This window comes from Siphateles boraxobius, unplaced genomic scaffold, assembly GCF_051911475.1.
Source record: "Siphateles boraxobius isolate OS27281-9 unplaced genomic scaffold, OSU_SipBor_1 65, whole genome shotgun sequence".
Lineage (NCBI taxonomy): Eukaryota > Metazoa > Chordata > Actinopteri > Cypriniformes > Leuciscidae > Siphateles > Siphateles boraxobius.
Genome location: NW_027509192.1, coordinates 9,483,039 through 9,506,650, shown reverse-complemented (window position 1 = coordinate 9,506,650; position 23,612 = coordinate 9,483,039). Strand labels below are relative to the sequence as shown.

The following is a 23,612-nucleotide window of genomic DNA, read 5'->3' as shown; positions in this document are numbered from 1 at the left end:
AAAGGGAATCACTTAGGGGTTGTGATCCTTGTGAATAATTGCGTTGAGAGGCCTTGAACAAAACATGTACGTGCCTCCAAACGTCTTTTTTGTCCTTGCCAAATGACTATATGCATGTGAATGAAAGGAATTCAGCCACACAGTTTTGTGGGTTTTTGATTTATTTTGGCAGTTTCCATCAAACAAGCTTCCAGTAAAACTTTTTAAAAATTCTTGTGTTTTTGCTGATGATTTTGACATTGAGGGTGAATTTTAAAAATGTTGACCCAATTTACAACCCCTCATAAACTTGTCAAGCAATGAGGCGGACGAGGCGCGATTTCCTTTGTAGAGATGTTATTAGAAAGCAAAGAAAGTTTGCTCCTGACAAAATATTTGCCACAATACATCATCCAAAATAGCTTTGTTTTTCCAGAAAAGAATCCTTCCTGGCTTTGCCCATCGGGTGCTGCGGTTTTCCTGCCATTCTTTAGACTATCACTTGATTCTCTCCTGCCTTCCTGCTTTAAGCCTCTATAGAGCAGCTATTAGTATATCCCCAGTCAATCATCAAAACACATAATAATGTCATAAAATCCTCAAATCATTTTCTTAAACGATCAAATAAAATATTACATTTATTGTTAAAATAATTGTATTAATAATAATGTCATAAAATCCTCAAATCATTTTCTTAAACGATCAAATAAAATATTACATTTATTGTTAAAATAATTGTATTAATTATTTGTCTATATATATATTATATATATCATATTATTAGTGATCTTAAAAAAATACAAATAAAAATTATTTAATTTATTTAAATAATAAAATGATTTAATAATAATTTATTAAATAAGACTTGAGAGTGTTGGGGATTTCCAGTAAATTAGAGTGGGAAAAGATTTTACTTTTCTTACTGATAACAGCATGCAACGGAGAATTCATAACAAGACACACCATGTTTCAAAAGCCATAATTATATATTTATATTCTTTATTTCTTTCTACAGTTGAAAACATGAAGAAAATATTTCAAGATATACTAAGGAAATGCATCTAGTCTAAACAATCTGAACACAAGAAGTGCTACAGTATGAGGCATTAAAACATTTTTTTTTTTAAAGTATCATTGAAAGAGCACACTGAATCAATGTGTCAACTTTCTGAGAAAAATCAAATGCTAACATCGGTACAGAGTCCAAAAGAAAGAAAAAGCATGCAGCCTAGATGCAGAAATCATGCTGGATTATTAGAATATACTTCAGTGTTTGTTACCTTGAATACCACTTCAATTGTTCTCAGAAAATATCTCAGAGAAATACTGCCCATATTTAAAGCTCCATTAATATTAATTCATATTAATACCTATATCATATTGCACAAGCCCAAAATTGTAAATTTATTCGAATGGAAGGGTTGGGGGGGAGGGGGTGGGTCACAATGCATAATTTTGAAAACATTATGTAGATTGGACGGTCATATCAGAGATTTAGTGCCACCGTAGAAATTATTCTAAATTAGATTCGCACCCGTCCCCGCATCTTATTATGCGACCAAGCTAGTGACGGTTTACGTCAAAGCTTATACTGTAAAAAACAAAACAGATTACACATTTGCAAAAAATTAGACCACTTTGGTTTTTAAGAGTACTTTTTTTATACAAAAAAAGGTTTATTTCATATTTATGTTGGAATAAAATAAAATAAAAATAATTCAGTAGCACACTGCAATTGATTCAACTGCACCTGAGATCTGTGGAATCTGGCCAAGGCATCAATTTTACAACACAACTGATCAAATAATAATAGATGATTGACTGTCACATTTCATATTTAGGTGTGATGAGTTTTAAACAAATGCATTAGTCTTAAAAAAAATGTAGTTGATTTAAAGCAAATCTTTTTTTTAAAGAAGAAACATGATCAAATGGCAACTATCATTATACAAATTACCGCAGAGCACAACACTATTTTGTGATTCATCATTTGCTGAATTTAAACTACTTCATAAGATAAACAGCTTGACTGCATTCACAACCAAACTAACCCCGATTCATGTGAAAATAAATAAATTATGACTCATTTGGTATGTACAGTATTACTTCTCTCCAATTGGTTGTCATTCTTTACTTCGGTTAGTAAGCCATTTCCTAATGTCTAATTTCCTAATCTAGGGCAAATAAACATCAATATAAATTAGCATTGACTTCATCTTCAAAGGGCCACTGCAGTCAGACTCCGTTAATAGAAAACATTTAATGCTAAACGCTTCACACTGTGGGTTTGAGCTTGGTTTTCTGCCGGCCGCCATGACATCAGTCCCCCAGCAGTGCAGAGTCGTGTGGTGATGGTGCCCTCTGTTGCTAAGAGTGAGGCAGTGCAGGTGTGGTTGAAGGAAGAAGGAATGGAGGGAAGTATAAAAGAGGAGAAGGAGAGAGAGAGAGAGAGAGAGAGAGAGAGAGAGAAAGAGAGAGAGGGAGGAGTTCTACTCATCGCAGCCCAGCAGCTCCATTCGCAGGGTGATGCGTTCATGCCACGCCCACGGCAGGACGCGGACGAATCGCGCGTAGAAGGGGGGCTCGAACACGTTCTTTTTGTGCACGTTGTTGTCACTGTTGCCAGGGAAAATCTGCAGGTGAAGCAGAGGAAAATAAAGATGGGGTGAGACAAGGACATGACAGATGGATAGGAAAAAAAAAAGAGCAAAATATACTCAAGATGACAGTTGAAAACATGTGGGGGAAGTTTGGAATCTGTTCAATGAAAATTCTACTATCATGTCGTACTAAACCTGTAGGACTCTTTCTTCTGTGGAACACAAAAGCTGATATTTTGAAGAATGTTTCAACTTTTTTTTAGTCCATCTATTGAAGTCATTGGGGTTCGAAAACATATTGGTCACCATTCATTTTCATTAAATGGGGAAATTTTTTTTCAAAACATCTTGTGTTCCATAGTAGAAAGTCAGCCATAGAGGTTTCGATTTTTGTTATTATTTGTTTTTATTATTTTTAATGAGATTTTTTTATCAAAATGCATCTGTGTTTTTGAAGTAGACCAATGTTGAACACATAAACATCACAGCCAGTGTTATATAGTATTATTTATATACTATTATAGTATTTTTAAAAAATTATTAATTAGCTTTTATTTTTATATTTTCAGTTTTCATTTTATGTGCTTTTGTCATTTTAATAATTAAAAAAAGTTTCTATTTAGCTTTAATTTATTTTGATTTCAGTTTTACTTTTAATTATTTTAGTACGTCAAATTGAAGTCATTTTATTTCATTTAGTTGCCAAGGCAACATTTACCTTTTTTTTTTTTTTTTTTACTTTAAGCTAAGTTTTTCATACAGTATAATATCCATTTTTATAACGGAAATGAAAAAGAAAAATTTATTCACCTATCACAGCCACTAACACATGAATACATACAGAAATACGCGAAAACAAAAATTATTTTAAATCAACATGAAACAACATTTGCAAACTTTTTGTGTGAAACTTTTAATGTGTGGAAAGGGACTTTATCCAAAAGAAGCTAGGAAACATAGGCTGTGTCCGAAATCGCATACTCTTGTCTTGAGTAGGTACTTATTTTGAATAAGTACTTAATTTGTGAGTGCTAAAAAGTATGTTCTATTGTATGATTGTGTGTAGTATGGATGTAATATGGACGTACTACATCCCCCATGTTGTCACTATCATGTGACCTACCAGTGTCAGTTGCGTCGCTTCACTGCCATTCTCAAAAGCATCAATTTTGATTTCATGTTGACTTAAATTGAGGCATTAAATCTTTTTTAGAAACTAACCTGATCTGTTTTTGTCTTGTCGTCTTTGAGTATGGTCCAGTACTTGCCGTCATCACTGTGAGCTATTTTATAGGCGGACACAAACTGCACATTGCCAAAGTCTTTGGCCCCTTGCGTGATGATCCCTGTGATGCGCTTTGGTCTGAGCAGGTCCACCTTAAAACAGACAGATAAGAAAAACTCAGCATGTGGTCTTACATCAAAAACCGGCATTTAGTTATAATCTTCCATGCTATGAGAGATTCATTATTGGCCTCCTGGTAATTGTGTAATTGTAAGAGGATTGAAGTGTGTAAATGATGGCCTCCCAGGACAGTGCTTTCAATTTCAAGATTAATAATTGGTGCGATCTGATTGCGTTCAGCCTAAGAAAGGTTATCCGATGTGTGAATGTGCTAAGATCCCAAAGCAACAATTAAGAATGAATTAATTTCCTATGAAAACATTTAAATGGTGCCAGACATTAATAGAAGGGAAGACGCTTAAGCTCAACATGGACAGTATCCACGTAATACTCCCACTTAATAAAACATCGGAGTGATATATACAGGTACACTGTATATGTGTATATACTGTATGTATACTGTTTAGTGCCAGTAAGATTTTCCTTTTTTTTAAAGGAATTAATATATTTATTTATCAAGGACATGTTAAATTGATCAAACGTGACAGTAAAGACATTGCTAATGTTTTCTATTTCAAATAAAAGGTTTTGAAATTCCTATTTAAATGTAATATAAGTTGAAACATAGTAAGAAATGTTACTTGCGCACCAAATCAGTATATTAGAATCCTTTCTGAAGGATCATGTGACACTAAAGACTGGAGTAATGATGCTGAAAATACAGCTTTACCATCACAGGAATAAATTACATTTTAAAACACATTAAAATAGAAAACAGTTACTTTAAATTATAATAAAATATCACACTATCAATGTGTGTACTGTATTTCTGATCAAATAAACACAGTCTTGATCAGACTTGAGCCTTTGCTATTGCCGGCCCTAGGCTGTAGAACATCCTTCCGGGTTTACATCAGATCGGCACAGTCTTTAACTGTTTTTAAATCTTTAACCTTAGCTTTTAATTCATTGTGAGCTTCTGTCATGAATGTGTGGTTTGCCCTTGTCTCTTTATCTTATGTTTGTTTCAGCACTTTGGTCAGCCATGTTTGCTGTTTTTAAATGTGCTATATAAATAAATAAAAACAAACTTGAAACTTGATGAGCAGAAGACACTTTTTCGAATCGCCCCTTTTTTCCCCTTGTTAATTACAAAATTCATCTTAAGGCATAAATATTACTATAGATATTACACATGGCAGTTAAAGTAAATATTTGACGTTATTCTGTCCCTTTACAGCCTTACAAGCCTGTCGTCTCACCTGCAGCCACTCTGAGTGGTCATTGGTGGCCGCTGTCCAGGCGTTGGTCTTGCCCTGCTTGTCCAGGCGAGCGTAATGTGGGTGCCAGGTGAACGACTCGATCCCCCATGTGCGGAAAGAGCTGGAAGCCGTCAGCTGCCTGTCATCGATCAGACGTGACTTGATACCTAGCGGCTCGGAGCAACCTGTCGTGTTCAAATACACTGTGAAGTGAGACAACAGAAAGAGGGAGGGGGCGGGGACAAGAAGTGGCAGAGAGATGGATGGGAAGCGTGTCAGCACAAGCGGCACAAACCACATCAGCTCAGAGTGGATCGAGAGCAAGTTTCATGCAGGTGAGTGGCAAGATGCTGTGTGTGATGGGATGTGTGTGTGTGAAGCGCATGCAACGAGAGCTGGCGGTGTGTGAAGCATGCATGCAGCTGTGATGGACAGCCTGAGACACAGATGGAACAGTAAAGTGGGCAATACTGTGAATAAAACAGACATTTGCACCATTTCAACGATTATAAATTCGACTTTCATTTAGGGATGCATTTTTTCATGCATTTAGACAAAATAATATAGTATTTATTGTAAAAGTACATTTAATATTATACATAATTTTATAATAATATATTTTTTTAATGGTAGATATTAAAATTATTAAATAATTTAATCTTTTATTATATAATTTATTTAATCATTTTTCAATTTATTAATGTATGAAAATGTATACATATTTAAAATGATTTTATTCGTATTGCAAAATTAATTTATTATATTTTTTAATAATAAATTAATTTAATGTACATACATTTAATGTAAAGTTGTTACTAATGTAAATTTAATTAATTTATTGGCCAAAACATGAAAATAATAGTTTTAAAGCTATATCATATAATATAAATGGTCAATATATAAATTTAAATATAATAATATAACATAAATCAAAGTAAATACATTATGAAAAGACTTCATCTTTCTTAAACATTAGCAAAAAACAAGAATGAAATGTACTAAGCACATACCACACAAATTAACCACTGTGATTCATCATCACTATACACAGCTCAAAATTGTGTCACATGATCTAAATAAGTCAAAATTGGAGAGTTTTATGCTCAGAACATTTACTGGCTAGAGTCCCAGTTTGGAGAGATGTGACTTCAGCCAAATAGACTGCGGTCCTTGACTTCACCACAAACGAAGAGGAGCAGGAAATTGTGCAATTGTGATGCTGCTTACTCACTTTTTCTTCCATAAAACCACAGCAGTATTACCATATACTAGTGGAGTTGATTTGCCTTTTGGCTTCCATAAATCTATTCAGAAGAATGTATAAACATGCAAAAATATTGCTGGGACTTTACCGTTGAGTTCACAGCCCACCAGCTCCACTCTCAGAGTACAGGCTTTACGACACACAACAGGAACGATTCGTATGTACTGAGCTATGATTGGAGGCTCAAACAAATTGGTCTTTGTCCCATCGTTGTCAATATTACCAACGAAGATCTGGAGAACAGAATTGTATACATTTTTTAGTCACTCAGAGATTATAAAATAGTTACAGGTTATGAAAAACTTGATGAATACTAATTGAGTGAATATATTTGGCCACTGTTATGTTCCAGGAATATTATTTTAATAAACAGATTTTTGTTACATGAAGATTACATAAAAAAAAATCTTGGAAATCTTTTATAATGCCTTAATTTATTTTTGCAACTTTTCAAATGCCTATTATGTATTAATCCAACTGTTTACCCTTGTCCAGGACCCAGACTTTTAATCTTAAACTATTAATAAAAAAAATATTATTACATGTTTAAAGGGGACCTGTTACAACCTATTTCAAAGTCTTGATTTTGTTTTTGGGGTCTTCAAGAATAGGCGTTCATGCTTGAATGTTCAAAAAAACATTCGTTTTCACATATTTCACATTTTTCAACAACTACAACTGACCAAAAGTGCCCGTAGTTGTATAAACACCAATAAACACTTTAAAGCTCAAAGCCCAAACCGAACAAAAAGTAAAATTAAATAAAATGACTGAATCATCACCATGTCTTTGCTTTGGCCCTCGGGTCTGTACATGGTGTAGGTTCGCCCATCCAAACTGGACGCCACCTTGAAGGCTTTGATGAACTCGTATGTGCCCATGCGACTGGCACCCTGGGTAATGATGCCAGTGAAACGCATTTTCCTCTGCAGGTTGATCTAAAATAAGTGATTAAATGGGTAAATTCTGTGTAAATATAGATCATATTTTGGGTCCAAACTGAAGATACTAGTTTACCTCGATCCAGGGGTTCTTGTCATGTGTCGCAGAGGTCCAAGCATTAACAAGTCCCTTGTTATTCAGTCGGGCCAGCTCGGGCCCCCAGCGCTGCAGTCCCAGCATGCCGTAGTACACCGAGGAGGCGGAGATCTGAGACTCAGCAATGCCTCCTCCTTCCATTCCCAGCAGAGAGATGCATCCTGGGAACCAGAGCCAGATATTAGCACATATTCAAGCACTCAGGAGAAAAACAGGCTTACTGGGCGACAGACAGATGGATAAACAGTGTGATGACCACATTCACAGGGGAGAGACACAGACATTCTGTGCTGAATACAGTTACCAATTGAAAAGCCAAATATGTGGAGGAAATAAAGTGAAAAACAGTTTGCGTCCAGGAGCCGGACATGTGTGTGCTGGCAGTATCCTACTTACGCAGTTGGCAGTGCTTTCCCACATAGGGTGAGGGACATGTACAGGTGAAATCGCCATCAAGATCTCGACAGACGCCTCCGTTCTGACAGGGCTGGCCGGCACAGTCGTTCACATCTGCAGGAATCATAAGGTTTCTGTAAGGCTAATCAAAACTGATCTAGAAAAGCCTAAAGTTATCCAAAAAACAAAGCGTTGTGACCTCTAGGTGGCGCTCACTAGCTACATGCAACTTCTACATGGTCTGAGGTAAATAAAATATATTATCTGAAGAAACATCGTTTCAGAAGATAATTTTTGTAACAGTTTTTTGGGGGGGGGGTTCGATGCCCTGCTTTTGATAAGACACATTTCTTTTTGTGACCTAATGGTTTACTTTATGCAAACACGAGTCACCAAATAAAACACTAATCAAAACTGTTAAAATACAAAAAAACATCTAAAAATATCTCATCTGAAAAAAGGACAATGCAGTGGACCTAAATATTATCTAGAAATGTAAGCCACGCATAAAAATGTATATCACTAAATTACATAAAATCAAAACAAGATCCAGTTATTTTAAAGAAAGTTTTTTCCAAGCAAAAAAACAACAACCAAGAAACAAAAATGCATTTGTTCAGGTTTTAAATGATATACAACAAAATACAAAACAATCCACAAATATATATATATATATATATATGCGTTTCGATTGTTTTTGTGGAATTAATTTTCCCAAATAGAATATTTCTTATTTTATTGTTAATTTTGTTTTGCTATACAGTACCAACTTGGTACTCAGTACGAGAACATGTGCATCGCATTCATAATTCCAGCTGGACTATTTGGTTTTGTCAAGTATGTGAAGAACTAATCATGGATCTTTCTTAATTTATACAGTCTTGGAAAATCGCTGTTCCAAGAACCGTTTGCTCATCCAGTTAGAAGTATTTGTGTCATTCAGTTAACAGCAGGTGTCCAGGAGGTAGGTATTAAATCGAGGACAAAAACTCTTGTCATAAGGTTTTCAAGTTAATATGTTCTGTGATCTGAATTGAGAGCATATAAAGAAAACCCACACATATGACACAACATAACCACATCACAACTGGATCTTTGCAGTCGTTCAGTAAGAGGATATACCATCTGACAGCAGACCTATTGAAGTTCCTAATCCACTTATGAGTAACATGGCTACGTCAAATCACCAACATGCTTCGGAATGATTAAAAGGTCAACATGATGACTTAGTGCAATGGTGTATAATGGTCTTCAGTATATGTTGTTGAGGGAAAAAAAAACATTAAATACAGAGAAAAAACAGTCATGGATTTCAGATGTAAAATGGCACCAATCAAAAAAAAAAAAAAAAATTAGAACATTCCAGAAAAACTGAAGGAATTCAGGGGGATTATCTGGCGTGTGCAGATGGAGCGTGACTGAGTGCGACCGGTCACAGCGGTCCAGTGCCAACGCAGTGCTCAGACATACTGAAACACTTCCAAACCTCCAGAGGTCCGCGAGCGACACTTCCCTTATAGGTGTAAAGAGCGGTCACAGTCGACTCGTGTTGCACTGACTTAGAATGACCGTCCTAGTTGATCAAATTTGCATTCGTTTCAAGCACTAATTATTTACCATAGAACGTCAGCTTTCTAAAAGTATTGCATGTCAACTACCCAAATGCTAGACATCACACCCTTCAAAAACTCATTTCTGTGAGAAAATGACAAAATCTGTAAGTGGTCACAGAAGTCGCATTTGAAACGCGTGATAATACCAAATGTAACAGTAATGCATCTGACCAATGGCTGACCACTTGTGATCGGTTCACCAAAAAACGCATCTTAATAACAGGTGGAAAGAAGCTTTCTCTCTTGCTCTCTCGATTTCCGGGATATTGTAGATAATTCTATCAATATGAGGGAGACTCTCTGACCTTCCGAGAGAGGTGTTTAGCTGTCTAGCCTCTAACAAGCTAATTAGCAATGCTTTTAGAAGTCATCTTTCCTAAAGCATTTCATGTCAACTACGTAACACTAACTGCATCATTATGAACTCGCTATGAAGCTAATTTGCTAATTAATTTTAAAAACTTGAGTGGCCTTTAATATTTAGCCTGCTGATAACTACAGGGTTGCCAACTGTGACTGGCTTGTTATATTAGCTAGCAAGCTAACCCGCTTATATGATAGTTATGTTAATGGGAACAGTTTCTAAAAAGTTACTAAACAGTTTCTAAATTTCTAAAAGTACTAACATTTAGTACAATATTAGGCTTAGGTATTTTGATAATATGCATTAAGACTAAATTAAAATGAAAGGGTGATATACTTGAATCCTTAAAATAGGGCCATGTCATTGATTCAGCATGTCATCAAAATCTCACTCAAGCCAGGCAACCAAAGTTGGCAACCCTGTAACTATAGGAGGCTATAGATGGGAATTAGCACTGGACCAAATACTAGCATTAAGATTTGAGACCCTTTTAGTTCAAGTTCCTTCTTCAGGCCTGGGAACTCATAAAACCGCACAATGCTAGCCGTTATTCCTATTCTAATGCTATTGTGAAGCATTGAACGGAGAAGCCATTTAACACAGTACTGTATTGTATTACTCTGAGAACATCAATATCTAGCTACATAATGTGAAATGCAATCTTATGTCAGTTGCCACATCATCCAAATCAATAAAATGCAAAATCAGCAGGTCTCTACTTCCACACGTGACAGTGAAATTGGGGCATCCAAGAGAAAAGACTGAAGCACGCTGGGAGGGAACAAAGGAAAGCTTTTATGACTTGCTGATTCTGTAATCTTGTCTTGAAATGGCATCCCTTCAATACAGTAGCTACACATCGAGTCTATTAACAAAAAGAGTGTATAGTCATTTTCCACTTTTTTCTTGTGTTTTTTGAACAACGGTTCATAAAGGTTGCAGCACATTATGTTTATGTATTTATTCACTTTCTGCATAATCTATACCTGCTTGCCATTATACTGTCTCTTCCTGTAGCAGTTCTTGACCAGAATAAGCTGTGGACATTTTGCTAAATAATCTCTAACTAAGAAGTTTATCTGTCACACAAGTAAACAGTTAAACAAAACAACAAAAACATTGATGAGATAATGTTAGTGCTTTTTTTGGTCAATTTTCATTTATATTTGAATTATTTAGGGGTGTTTTTCATCAGCCATGTTCTGTAGACCAGTGTTGTTATTGTTAACTAAAATTAAACTAAACTATTTAAAAAAAATCATTAATTGAAATAAAATAAATATGAATACTTAAATTTAAAAAAAAAAACTTACGGAAATTAGAAAATAAAAAACTGAAATAAGTACAAATCTTAAGCACATAATTAAAAAATTAAGCACATAATAAATTCTTTAAATTGAAATACCAAATTTAAACTGAAATTCAAATGAAAACTGAAACTATACAGATATCATATAAAAAGATAGAATATAATTCAAAATATTAATAAATATAGTAGTATATAAATAATGCTAAAATAACACTGCTGTGGACCACAGTTTGAGAGGAATGCTTTACGCTCAAGCTCTAAACAGCCATTAAAATCCCTTGACTGCATTGGCAAAAAAGACTAGTGAGAAAAAAAGAAAATGGAGACACTAGTTGAGAAAAATTCAGCAATTAGAGGTGGGGAATTTGAGTAAGAAATCAAGCTCTTATTCAGTGGAAAATAGGGAAATCACACAGTAGTGGCAGAAAGGCAGCACTAATTTAGCTAGCTAGCTTCAGATGCAAGAACTGAGCTCTCGTTAACTCTTCGACTTACTTGCAGACACACAAAAGAGGCGATGGTTCTACATTTAAACCCTACAGCAGGTTTCTATTTCAATCACCACAGCTAATGTGACCAGTGCTCCACTGCATAAAAGCTTTTGACACAGATTTCATGGCCTCTTGCAGGGCTTTCAGATTTGAATAATGTCAGATTTCATGCTGTCAGTGAAACATTTCTGCCAGCTGAGAGCCGAGGATGTGTGCGGACTTCATTTACTTTGCCTCCTCCACTTGCATTTTACCCCAGCAACAGGGCCAGTGTGCGACAGTGTGGGTGTGCTAGGCTACAGTCATATTTTAATTTGTGCTGCCACTATGTTTGGCACTAAACTAAACTATGCAGTGTACGAGTTAGCGTACTCAACAATCTTTGCCATCTCCCAAGCATGATTTAGACGTCTCCCTGAGGGATTAAGAAGCTTTTAAACAGTCAATTCAATGTCATCGTCTTTCTAATCTAGCTACATTCCAGCCATACTCTAAAGATGAGCCCGCATGCTATACTCACCCCAGTCAAAACATCATAAGCCTGCTATCAAGCACGATAAAGCTGGCACCGAAGCCATAATATCCACGGTAATCAGAGGGAATGTGAGAGATTCTCTGTGGTGAACCAAATAATCCATGCTGTCCTAAATGTATAGCGTGGAAAAGCAACATTCAATTATGTGAGGATTTCTGGCTTATATTTTTCTCTTCTCACTGATTAATTCCCAACGTTTACTTGTCAAATCTGTGAAATCCAAATAGAAAATGGGAGGATAACAGTTGACCAAAACTGACCCTATATAGTTTCTTAACACAGGGATTTTTTAAGACCTGCACAAATAAAATGAATGCCATATATCCATACAGAACAAACCCATTCAAAATTAAATCATGCATCTCAAGAATCTTTTACTTAATTAAGACATTTTATTCAACATATGTATTAAAATTGGCTTATTTAACGTATCATTTGAATTAGAGGTTGAACGATACTAGATTTTGCTGATAATATGCTTAAGGAATGGCAATAAACATGTTTGTTCTGATGCAAGAAAAATCTCTATATTAAATGTGTTAAATAACGTTCTTAGTCTTTCCTATTTATGACGCACCAACCCAGAGAGAAGCTACAAGAGTTCACATTGAATTAAATGGCAGATTCAATTGATTGTGTAACCAAAATATCAATATTCATCAAAAAAAGATTTTATGTGTAATGAGGAATGTTTAATTTTAAATAAGCCGAGATACACTGAGACTCTTATTTTTAAATATCTATGCTTTACTACTTCCAGCTGCTCATTCAAAAAGATGAGAGGGTTAAAATGTGTACTCTTGCAACATGCAACATATTACAAAGTAAAACCAAAAAGTAAGCACTGTCATAATTCATCAACATGAGATAATAAGCAATCGCTTATTAAATAAATAAACGTGCAGTATTTCTTGATTGCGAACTGGTTGAACATGTTTCTGATTTTACTGTGAACTCTTCTTCAGTGCAACTTATTCCAGAGTCAAATGTTTGTCTTCGTAATCCTTAAATGTACTTTATGCATGACATCACCAAGCCCCCTTACTTTTAAACCCACCCCATTTATTTATTTAGTTTTCGTTCCTTTATTTTTCACTGCATATCCTGTTTCACTTAGAAATAAGGCTAACTATGGAAGTAAATTTGGTTGTAAATGCATGTCCCGTTGATTCGATAACAATCGTGTTGCAATTGAGCATCATGCGTATGTTATTTGTCTAAAATGTGAGACGCAGTCATGACTTGACTGTTTGTTGTGTTGTTTTGTGCTGAGGGCTGTAGGTCTGTACGCCCATCATCCAACGGCAGACGACAGCAGAGACTGAAGCGGTTCTTTGCTGTCTTAACACTTGCATCTGTTAACATAGCGGAAATTCGACCATCTGCCCTCATTACATCCAGAGAGCTTTTGGGATTGACATAGACCACAGTACTTGGTGAAATAATTAGTCACACATTTGTGAAGAGAACAGCTGCATGTGATGCAATCGCCTTGCTGTGCAAAAAGAATTCTAATAAAAACTTCCTACAGTATCAAAATTGTCTTCACATCAGAGCTATGACCAGTCAAAGTTAAAAAAGCTAAATAAAATTTGCGTGAATATAAAATGTGTCAACTAGTATTCAACATTCAAACTGCTCACAGATACAGCTTAAGCGTAGGTTTCAGATCTGAGACCATTGAGCTTCATATTCAAAGTTGAACACATTAAAAATGTACTATAATCCTATTATTTTACAATATTGGCTTTTCTAAAGTAAAATAATATCTCAGCAACTTATTCACTGTTAAGGGATGATCACATTTACTCTTTGCTCAGCAAAATTTTATGGGTGAAATCCAGTCTAGAAGTCATTTCAATAGGAATGCATTTCGAACAACAACACACAAATTCACCATGTTGACCAATAGAAAGATGCTTGAATTGAAAGTGACTTATGTGCAGTGCTTTATGCATCGCTACACTATTGGTAAATCTATTCAGTAAATCTGACTGAATCCAGATGATTTAGGCAGTTTATAGGTACAATTTGCCATTTGGGTTCTGTTCTTTGTCAATTAATTACCATTTGGATACAAATGTGATCTCTGTCCGCATGTAAATTTTATTTCACAACAATCAAGTCATAGTTCTCAATGGAGACACCTGATAACCAACTACACGTTTGTAATGAAAAAGATCAAACAGTTTGAAAAAAAGCGACTCACTGTTCTGGCAGTGGATTCCATCGAAGCCTATTGAACACTTGCAGACGTATTCCCTGAAGACGTCTCCTCGGCGGGAGTTGGCGATGATCTCACAGACACCATCGTTTTTGCAGGGGTTAGGTTTGCATGGCCCTGAGAGCAAAGGTCATGTGAGAAAAGATCTGCCTCAGCTGAAATGGATACAAGTAACCTTTGCACATACAGTATAGCTTCATAACTAAACTGTTTTTCCCCACATAAATATAAATAACTGATTAGATTGTTACCAATCTCTGTCTCGTTGCAGGTGTGTCCAGTGAAGCCATCATTACAAATGCAGATAAAGGGCTCTTTTCCTGCACCGGTCACACAGGTTCCTCCGTTCAAACACACATTTACTTCACAGAAGTCAGCTGAGAAAAGACAAAGACAGTGGATTTGATTTTACATCCATTATTGACAAAATCTTCCAAAAAACTCAATGGCCCTCATTCATTAAACATGAGTAGAATGAACATCTGTGTAAATCATTTGTAAAAATGTTATTTGAATAAATTGTCACTTTCAAATCAATGCAACATGAATTTTCGGTTGAAAAATTATTCATCGTGTGTTTTGTGAATGAGGCTGATTTGGGTTTAATTCACTGCCATCAGCAGTTTTCTGATTGGGCATTACCGATAGTTAAGATTTTCGTTTCTTTCCAAAAGGGAAGTAAAAAAAAACACTGGGTTCACAGTTTGGTCATGTTTTTATTAGAGCTGGAAGAGATGGACACGACCCAAATTGCTGATGAGGTCGCAGCATTACAAAAACTCTAGAAATTTATTTGAGGACCGCAGTCCTGTGGTCTATAGAGAAATGGTTTGTCAGGATGTTACGTAGGATCACAAAGCACAGAGGAAAAAGTATGGAAATATATGTTGAAAATGCATATGGAAATTTAGAAGAAGAAAAAAATAAAAATGCATTATTGAATACAGAAACTCCTAAGTCCTGAACTTCTAAATGCAAATTAATAAATACGTAATAAATACATTAATACAATGCAATATATATATATATATATATATATATATATATGTGTGTGTGTGTGTGTGTGTGTGTGTGTGTGTGTGTGTGTGTGTGTGTGTGTGTGTGTGTGTGTGTGTGTGTGTGTGTGTGTGTGTGTGTGTGTATTCATCCAACTCTATTTAAAGGTCAGTTTTAGCCTGACAGATATAGGGCTTGAATGTGTGAAGTTACAACTTTCCATAGTCTGTGCTGGCTTCCCACAACTTTGTATATGACACCTCAGTGAGAGACTTCCTGCGCATCGTTGTGTCCTCCCCTGGCGCCCATCCAAAATACCACAACGGAGACACTCAGCAGAGTTTATTCAAGGTGAACAGCACTCAAAATGATAATTAGCACATGTTTAAAGCAGCTCCAAAACAGGATTCAACCGTGTGAACTTGTTTTTCGCCAAGACATCATTTGGCCAACAATCTCCTCTAATTGTGACAAAACGCAACGGCCTTCATGCTCAGGGTTGGACCTTCTGGGATAAGGATAAAACCCAGGCCTGCATAAACAGAAACGTTCTTATCCAAACGATTGCTATGTTTATCTTTGGAATGGAATGCATCCTCCTTTTCACGCTATACCAGAAGGCTGAAAGCACAATTCCCATTGCTCTTTTCAAAGAACCAATTTTAGTACTGGAAAGTAAATCGGAATTGCCTAACATCTTTGATATAATATTCCCGGAACAAACTGTTTAGAACTCAAATAAAGCCATCCATCACTGATTAGCACAAAGAACTCCATTGGGAACAGAAATGGTCTATGGATAGCCTAAAGGTTTCACAAACAAGTTGTTCTTGCCAAACGGTTACGACGAAATTGACAGGGGAAGTTGAGAACTGAAAGTAATTCATTGCAGATTAATACCTTTAAACGCAACTCATAGCTAGTCACAGTTCTGCTTGTGTTTCCAGAGAAATGAAAACTCTGAACAGAAACTGTTTTTGATCATCTGCATGGAATGTCTTTGCCCGCTTTTCGAGGTGCTGAGACGGGCACATTGTGGGCAAACTCTTACTTCTATTAAGATAAGTAACCAAACTGAAAATCGTTCCAGGATTTTGTCGTTCCAAACCCATGTGATTTTCTTTCTTCTGTGGAACACAAGACCTTTAGCAAAATGTCCAAGCTGCTCTTTTCCATACAATAAAAGTAAATGTTGACCATGGTTTCCAAGCTCCAAAAAAAGTATTATAATTATTAGTAGTAATAAAAACTTGATTGGCAAATTTAAATTTTAAAAATGTGTATTTTAAAGTTGCCTTTAAATATAATTTAATTATTTTATTTTAATTATTAATAATAATAATATTAAAGGGTAACTAAACCCTAAAACAACTTTTTTTAGTTAGACTGGCTTTATTAATGCTGTTCATTGATTCGAGTACATTTTTTGACATTTGGGTATAAAGTGTTTTAATTCTACAATAATATGGTGTAAAAACATCTGAGTGCTGCCCTCTTCAGATTGAACGGTGCCTACTGCAGTTGAATTGTCCTATTGGATGTTGTGGTACTGCATGATGTAAGCCAGTGCCAGTGGGTGGAGTCAGGCTCTGACCAGGGGTTGAGTTACCCTTTAAAGGTGCTCTAAGCGATGTCACGCGTTTTTTAGGCCAAAACATTTTTTGTCACATACAGCAAACATCTCCACACTATCCGCTAGCTGCCTGTCCCCTGAACACACTGTAAAAAAACGCGGTCTCTGCAGACACCCCAGGCTCCACAAAAACAAACTGGGCTAACCCGCACCACGAAACATAAACTGTTCCAGCCAATAACCGACAAGAAGGATTTATGCAACCGCAAATTGTATTTTTGTGATTTATTAATTACAAATCAATTAAATTAGTTGTTTTAAATATGTCTGTCAATTCAAAATTATTTATTAAATTATTTTATAGTTATATTTAATTATTATTTTAAACATGAATTAAACAAACACAAGTTTGAAACATGTCTATTGTTTTTATGTTTAAGTGACACAAGTCCTCTATAGCCATCACTTTCATCTGATGGAAAAGAGCAGCATAAACATCCAGTAAATTCTGAAAAATACCAAATTTATTAAAAGTTCCCCTCACCACAAGTGTTGCTGGATTCCCCTTTTGAATTTTTTATATTCTCTGCTTCCACGCCCCATGTGAGACAGATCTAACCTTATCTCTTTTTATCACCTATAGTTAATTAAAAAAGCATGCTTTGGAACAACATGAGGTTGAGTAACTATTCCTTTAAACTATACCTGAGATTATATGTATGAAAACTAAACAGGGTGGATAATAGTAAATGTCAGGACACATCATGATGTATCATCTCATCTCACACATACCAGCTATACCTGGTTTAACTGTCAGAGAACTCAATCTCGGCCTAATACGTTCTGGAAGGCCAATAGACAGAACTGAACACATCAGCTGAACGCAAAGCTGTTTGGTGAAGTGAAACATCTGATCAGCGTCTCATCAGCTGAGTTGGCCTTTTGATCAGCAAAAGCTCTGAAATGGAAGTGAGAGCGGATTATTCCCACAGGCTTTTGGATAGATAGGCACTATAGTATATCACATGGTCTTTTTCTGAGTTAAACGTGTATAGGCAGGCAACTGTGGGAGTGTTCGCTACTCTTTCACAAATGAGCCATGAAAACAGGGACAAAAAAAAGAAGCAATGGAGTTTGGCAAGGCAACTGTGCCCCTGGAAAAACAAGAAGTGCAGCAGCCGAGCCAGCTCAGAAAATGAGTAATAACCAACATGCTATATTGCTATTGACCTAGTCCCAATGGTAAAAAATAATAATAAAAACAACATAATTTTTACTGTCCTGGTACTGAAAGTGTGCAGGCTTAAAAGGATATTTCACCCCAAAATTAAAATTTTGGAATGACTTTGGGGCACCAAAGGAACCAATGGCTGGCCGATTACAAAACAATATTTTTGCAATTCAGTTTGGTGAGACTAGTGACACAGAAATAACACACTTCAGCTTTAAATGTTGGAACAACTTGAAGTAAACTGTCCAATAAAACATTTGATGTGCGACTATTATGATTATGGTTTGCCAGAAAAACACTAACTAAAAGAACCAAAATGAACAGTTCAAAACTGAAAATAACAGAACCATTCAAAACCATAAAACCACTCGCTCTCTCATTTCAAGTATCTGGTACGGAACTTCAGTCATTTCAAAAAGAAGCATGACCTGATCTGCAATCTTACAGGCACAACCATACAGTAACTAATAAAGTTTAAAAGTAGGGAAGGGCTTTAGAAGTGAGTCATCGGCATGAGGAGTTATTCAGCTACAATCTGCTGAGCGGATCACGCACACTTGGGAACAAAAGAACCCTTGACTGTCGTATTAGGAACAGGTGCAAAACAAAAACAACAGACTGGAGGACAACCAAAACACTGCACACGTGCATGTGAGTGCACGCAAATGCACTAACACCTATGCTGAATCCCCAGTTTGATTCTAGAGGATTCATAAAACAACTGGAAATGCAAGCTTACAATGCAGATGTATAGATAAATTGGGGAACAATTTATTGTACTATGAAAAAAATTATGTTACTTTGACAACTCAAAACTTATGTACGATAAATGGCTGACAATTTTTTATATATATATATATATTGTATACGAAATACACTAAAAAACACTGTAAACTGAAATTGTGTATAGGCCTAATGTAAAGTATGAAAACTCACTGGATTTTCATTTAAAGGGATAGTTCCCCCAAAAATGAAAATTCTGTCATAATTTACTCCTCAAGTTGAAGTTAAAACCAGTTAAAAAGTCAGTTTCTTTTATGTTTAGCAGAAGAAAGAAATTCATACAGGTTTAGAACAACTTGAGGGAGAGTAAATGACAGAATATTCATTTTTGGAGAACTATTCCTTTAACAGTACAACAGTAGTGTTTTTAAAGTTTAACTTCAAGTGAGCATTACATAATGGTAAAGGTAATAATGTCTAAAATAAAAAAAATAAATAAATAAAAAAAGGAAATGAGCATGCAGAATTAAATGTCCAATATTGACAGATACAGATAAATTATAAAACAAATAAATAAATATATTTAAAAAACATTTTCAAATAGCTGATATGGTACCAATATATTGTGCATCGCAACAAATTATACATCCCAACTTTTGATAGTTTCAACTTCCAAACATTAGAAAAAAGCAGATTAGTTTTATTTTGAACAAGATCCATCCTATTTACACATTATAATGACTGTTTTAACGGCATATTTCAGTAAAAGTTAATCAAATGTGAAGGGGAAATCTAAAAGACACAGCAGCTGCAACAAAACACCAATAGTTTATGCACTCGTAATAACTTCACCAACATTATAGTGGACAACATATAATGAAAAGTTAAAGAATAAATAAATAAACAAAGCCCCTGTAAGAATTGAAATATCCATACAACATCAAAGTAAAGTAACATATCCTTTTTAGTTGTTAAACAAAGGTGTCTAGGTGATGATTTGTGCATGTTCATGTGTCCATTCCTTCATGTATATTTAGAAGCCTACGTTTTACAACCTTCATGTATATTTAGATGCCTAAAGTGTTACTTTACCTTTTAAGACCGCCTTAGAACTTACTTTATGGCTCATGGGTTCACACTTTACGCTAAAGGTGTCTTGGAAAACTCCAAATTAATGGTGCGTGATACTATTCAATGTGTTCTCAGCTATGTGCTCATTCACACATCATTTAAGATGCCTTGCACAGCCCTGGGGAACTTGGTGTTCCAAACATTGTGTTCCTACGTCACTGAACCCCATGTAAAAACTCCCAGAACAGATCAATGCACTGAGGCATTCAGCTTGCACCTCTTAATGACCAAGCAAATGACCCATAAAGATATGGTGTGCGTGCACACAAGAAAAATCCTGTTCTTGGACCGATAAACTGCTTTTTTGTTGTTGTTTTAAAGTAAACTGTCAGTGAGCTCTCCAGGTGAGATTTCTATAATCTAAAGGCATTTCTCCAGAACACCACAGCAATCTGTTCTTAAAAATATCCCACCAAGTCTAAAAATACACTCTGACGTATACAGAAAACAGCCATTCTCTAAGCAAGGCAACGCAAATAGGCTTATATTAATCCTACTTGGAAATGCGATATAATGCAAATGCATAATATTTTGACATGTTTTACACTCAAGCCAAAGATACAAAATAGACCTTTATCATGTAAGAAGCAAAGCTTATTTGTTCCATTTCTGGTAACCAAAGTTTCTTGAGAAGTGTTGGAATAAGTGATTTTAAAAATTCAATGCAGCAGATTGGAAAATGGAGCATGAGACCAAGATGGAGCGAAATCATATGAGAAATGCCATGTTGCGCTGCCTATGAATGAAACATTGATAAGGGCTTATTGAAAATTAATCACAGGAGAATCAGCCCTCATTGGACTGCTATTAGAACTAGAGTCGTCAGGACAAATGAGCCCATTCCCGGAGGGAAGACCCCGCAGCCAGATGGCACGGGCCACACGACAGCTTTTGAACGACTTGCAAACACATTCGTGCGAAAGAGAGCGAGTGAAAAGCAGGAGGCTGTGTGGTTGCTATAATTACAGTGCTCTCCGTCAGCTGACCTGAGAGGCCTGAGTTGTGTTTTTTTTTGTTGCATTGATAAAATCCTTATTTGCTGATTTTAAGCAGTTTTTACTAACGAGGGTAAGATTTTGATGGATGAGTGTTGATCTTAGATCGGCTTGAGAGTGCAGCTTCCATCCAAAGCTGTTTACCTTCTTAATCCGATAAGTGAGACAAACAATTCTCAACATTTAAAGGGATAGTTCACTCAAAAATTAAACATTTTCGTGACATTCCAAACCTGTATGATTTCTTTCTGCCGTCAAAAACAGAAGAAACATCCTTCCGTTAGGCATGATGTTGACCCTGTTCTTTTGCATACATTTGCCAGTGAATAGTGACCAGCAGCCGTCAAGCACCAAAACGCACCTAAAAGTGTCACAAAAGTAGTCCATATGACTATATTCCGAGCCTTTTAAGGCCATATAGCTGTGTGAGGAACAGACAGATATTGAAGTTACTCACTAAAAATCTCATTAATGCTATTTGAATAAGTGCCTTGTGATCTGTTACTAGATCAGTTAGTATTAATGATGGTTGCAGTCTTTGACATCAAACCAGGTGTGCCACATTTTAATATGCAAAATTGAATGTGAATGAATTTTGAGTCCAGAGAAGATTAGTGTATAACTATGAAATGTTGGTCTTTTCCTCAAACAAAGTTATAATAGGGATTAAGAAGAGTTGGAATATAGAGCACAAGCCATATGGACCACTTTTATGGAGTTTTTGTCCTAGTCACCATTCACTTGAATAGAAAACAGCAGTGTGAATTTTCTACTAAACATCTGCTTCTGAGTTCAATGGAATAAGGAAATCACACAGACTTTGGAAAGACATGAAGATGAGAGAAACTGGATAATTATTTTTTGTTTAACTGCATCTAAAATATCTAAGAATGCCAATTTCATCACATAAAGTATGAAAAAGGAAGATCGATAAGGCGACAACTAAGCCATATGAAAACTCCAAAGAAAACGCTTTGACAGTGGAAACTCTCTGGAAGCAGTCAACTTTACACTAATGAAACTCTGCGGGAAAGAGGATGATTTTTCCAAAGTTTGCGCAAACCTGTCCTGGTGCACTGGTCATTTGTGGCAGGAAGTGCCCTGGCCTCCACAACATACTGTATTAAAGTGACCACATTCATGGGATGTGATTCAGTGATTTGGTCATGTGAGCCACACCTACAGACTGGAGCCATATCACGGCCTGAGGCTCAGATGAGGAAGTGTGTTCTTAAAAAACAGAGAAGAACATCAGTGGGGAATAAAAATTACTAAGTACAAAAAATCAATCTATTTTGTGCAGAGGATATGGATGAAGTTAATTTAGACATGCTTTAAAAAATCTTAGCACACATGATTTGTCAAGGCATGAAATAAGTGCCCAATGCTCTTCCACATCTGGCCATGCAGCTATAAAAGCCTGTCCAAGCCTGTAGGTCACTGGTAATGGATTGAAATCAGGACATGGTGTTTTGTATACACTAGTATAACAATAAAAGGACAAAACAGAGAGCCAAAGGCGTTAATCGCAAGTATGAACAAGAATAATGTACATTTTGGTCCAAGAGAGACATCAACTAGATGTCCACAGGGACTTTTCATTACGTGAATCCGCCGAGACGTATCTACAAAACGATATTGTAAGAATGGACACTAAACATCATTCATTCATACATTACTCCAGTATATCATAGCGGCTATATACTAAAATAAAAATATACCGAAAAGAAGCCATTTTGGTGTCTTGACAATTAAAAAAATTGACCTCAAATAAATAATGACCGTAGACTGTAACTTGCTTTGTTTATAAATGTAGTTTGCCATGCTGTCTCTGTAGCGCTCAGACGAAAGCAAAAACACTTACCGCTCGCGGTGGAGACTGAAACAGCAAGAAAGCACGCCGCAAAAAGTGAGAAACTAACAGATAAGCTTGGGAAAGTTCTCATGGTGGCGAAGTGTAGTTCTTCGGTCAACTTCTCGTCGGTCTCAAGAGTCGTTCGGTGTGAATCCGTTCGCCGTTATGACTACGGGCAAGATTAGAAGCGAGAGATGGACAGTATGTGCGCTCCCACGTGTATCTCTGCTCTCAACCAATTACATTCTGTTTTTAACATATGGCCTCGCCCATGACCCCGCCCCTTGGGTAGTCATTTGTTCGAATAACGGTGCTCTGCTTCTGTTGATTGACTTGATACTGTAAACAAAGCAGCACGGTTTGCAGAACGAGAAAACATTTGGTGGTTTCAGACATTTTACTATTTACAGGGATAGTTCACCAAAAAAGAAACATTTTACTTATTTACATTTTACTTATTTTATTTACTCACCCTCATGTCGTTACAAACCTGTAAAACTTTCTTTCTCTTGTAAAACACTAAAGAGCAGTTGGCCATATTAGGTTTCAGAAAGTTCACTTTTGGTTATAAAAATAAAACCTAATAATAACAACTAGCGATTGTTTAAGAAGGTTTCCTTTGGGATGTCACAAAAAAAATCCCTAGCAACGCTCTGGGAAGATTAGAATCAGAAAAGCCGAAAGCAAA

The 23,612-nt window shown here is 36.0% G+C and overlaps 1 protein-coding gene across 2 annotated transcripts; it reads right to left on the bottom strand.

The window, feature by feature from the left end:
• Positions 1–946: 946 nt before the first annotated feature.
• Positions 947–23,178, bottom strand: mfge8b (milk fat globule EGF and factor V/VIII domain containing b). 2 transcript variants are annotated; one of them, XM_077210756.1, is made up of 10 exons: positions 22,934–23,178; positions 14,672–14,797; positions 14,406–14,537; positions 7,885–7,998; positions 7,468–7,649; positions 7,233–7,388; positions 6,539–6,683; positions 5,187–5,389; positions 3,801–3,956; positions 947–2,612 (listed from the first exon to the last, which is right to left on the bottom strand). In XM_077210756.1, the coding sequence occupies exons 1-10, from the start codon at positions 23,013–23,015 to the stop codon at positions 2,469–2,471; spliced, it is 1,440 nt and encodes a 479-aa protein (XP_077066871.1). In that variant the 5' UTR covers positions 23,016–23,178; the 3' UTR covers positions 947–2,468. The 2 variants fall into 2 exon arrangements, with proteins under 2 accessions (XP_077066871.1, XP_077066872.1); XM_077210757.1 differs by having other exon boundaries at positions 5,187–5,371; positions 22,934–23,161.
• Between the last annotated feature and the right edge of the window lie 434 nt (positions 23,179–23,612).

Coding starts and splice junctions, on each gene's coding strand:
- mfge8b (XM_077210756.1), bottom strand. CDS start 23,015: ATGAGAACTTTCCCAAGCTTATCTGTTAGTTTCTCACTTTTTGCGGCG. Junction 7,389..7,467: donor ACAAGAACCCCTGGATCGAG/GTAAACTAGTAT, acceptor CACTTATTTTAG/ATCAACCTGCAGAGGAAAAT. Junction 2,613..3,800: donor ACAAGACAAAAACAGATCAG/GTTAGTTTCTAA, acceptor CTTCACCTGCAG/ATTTTCCCTGGCAACAGTGA.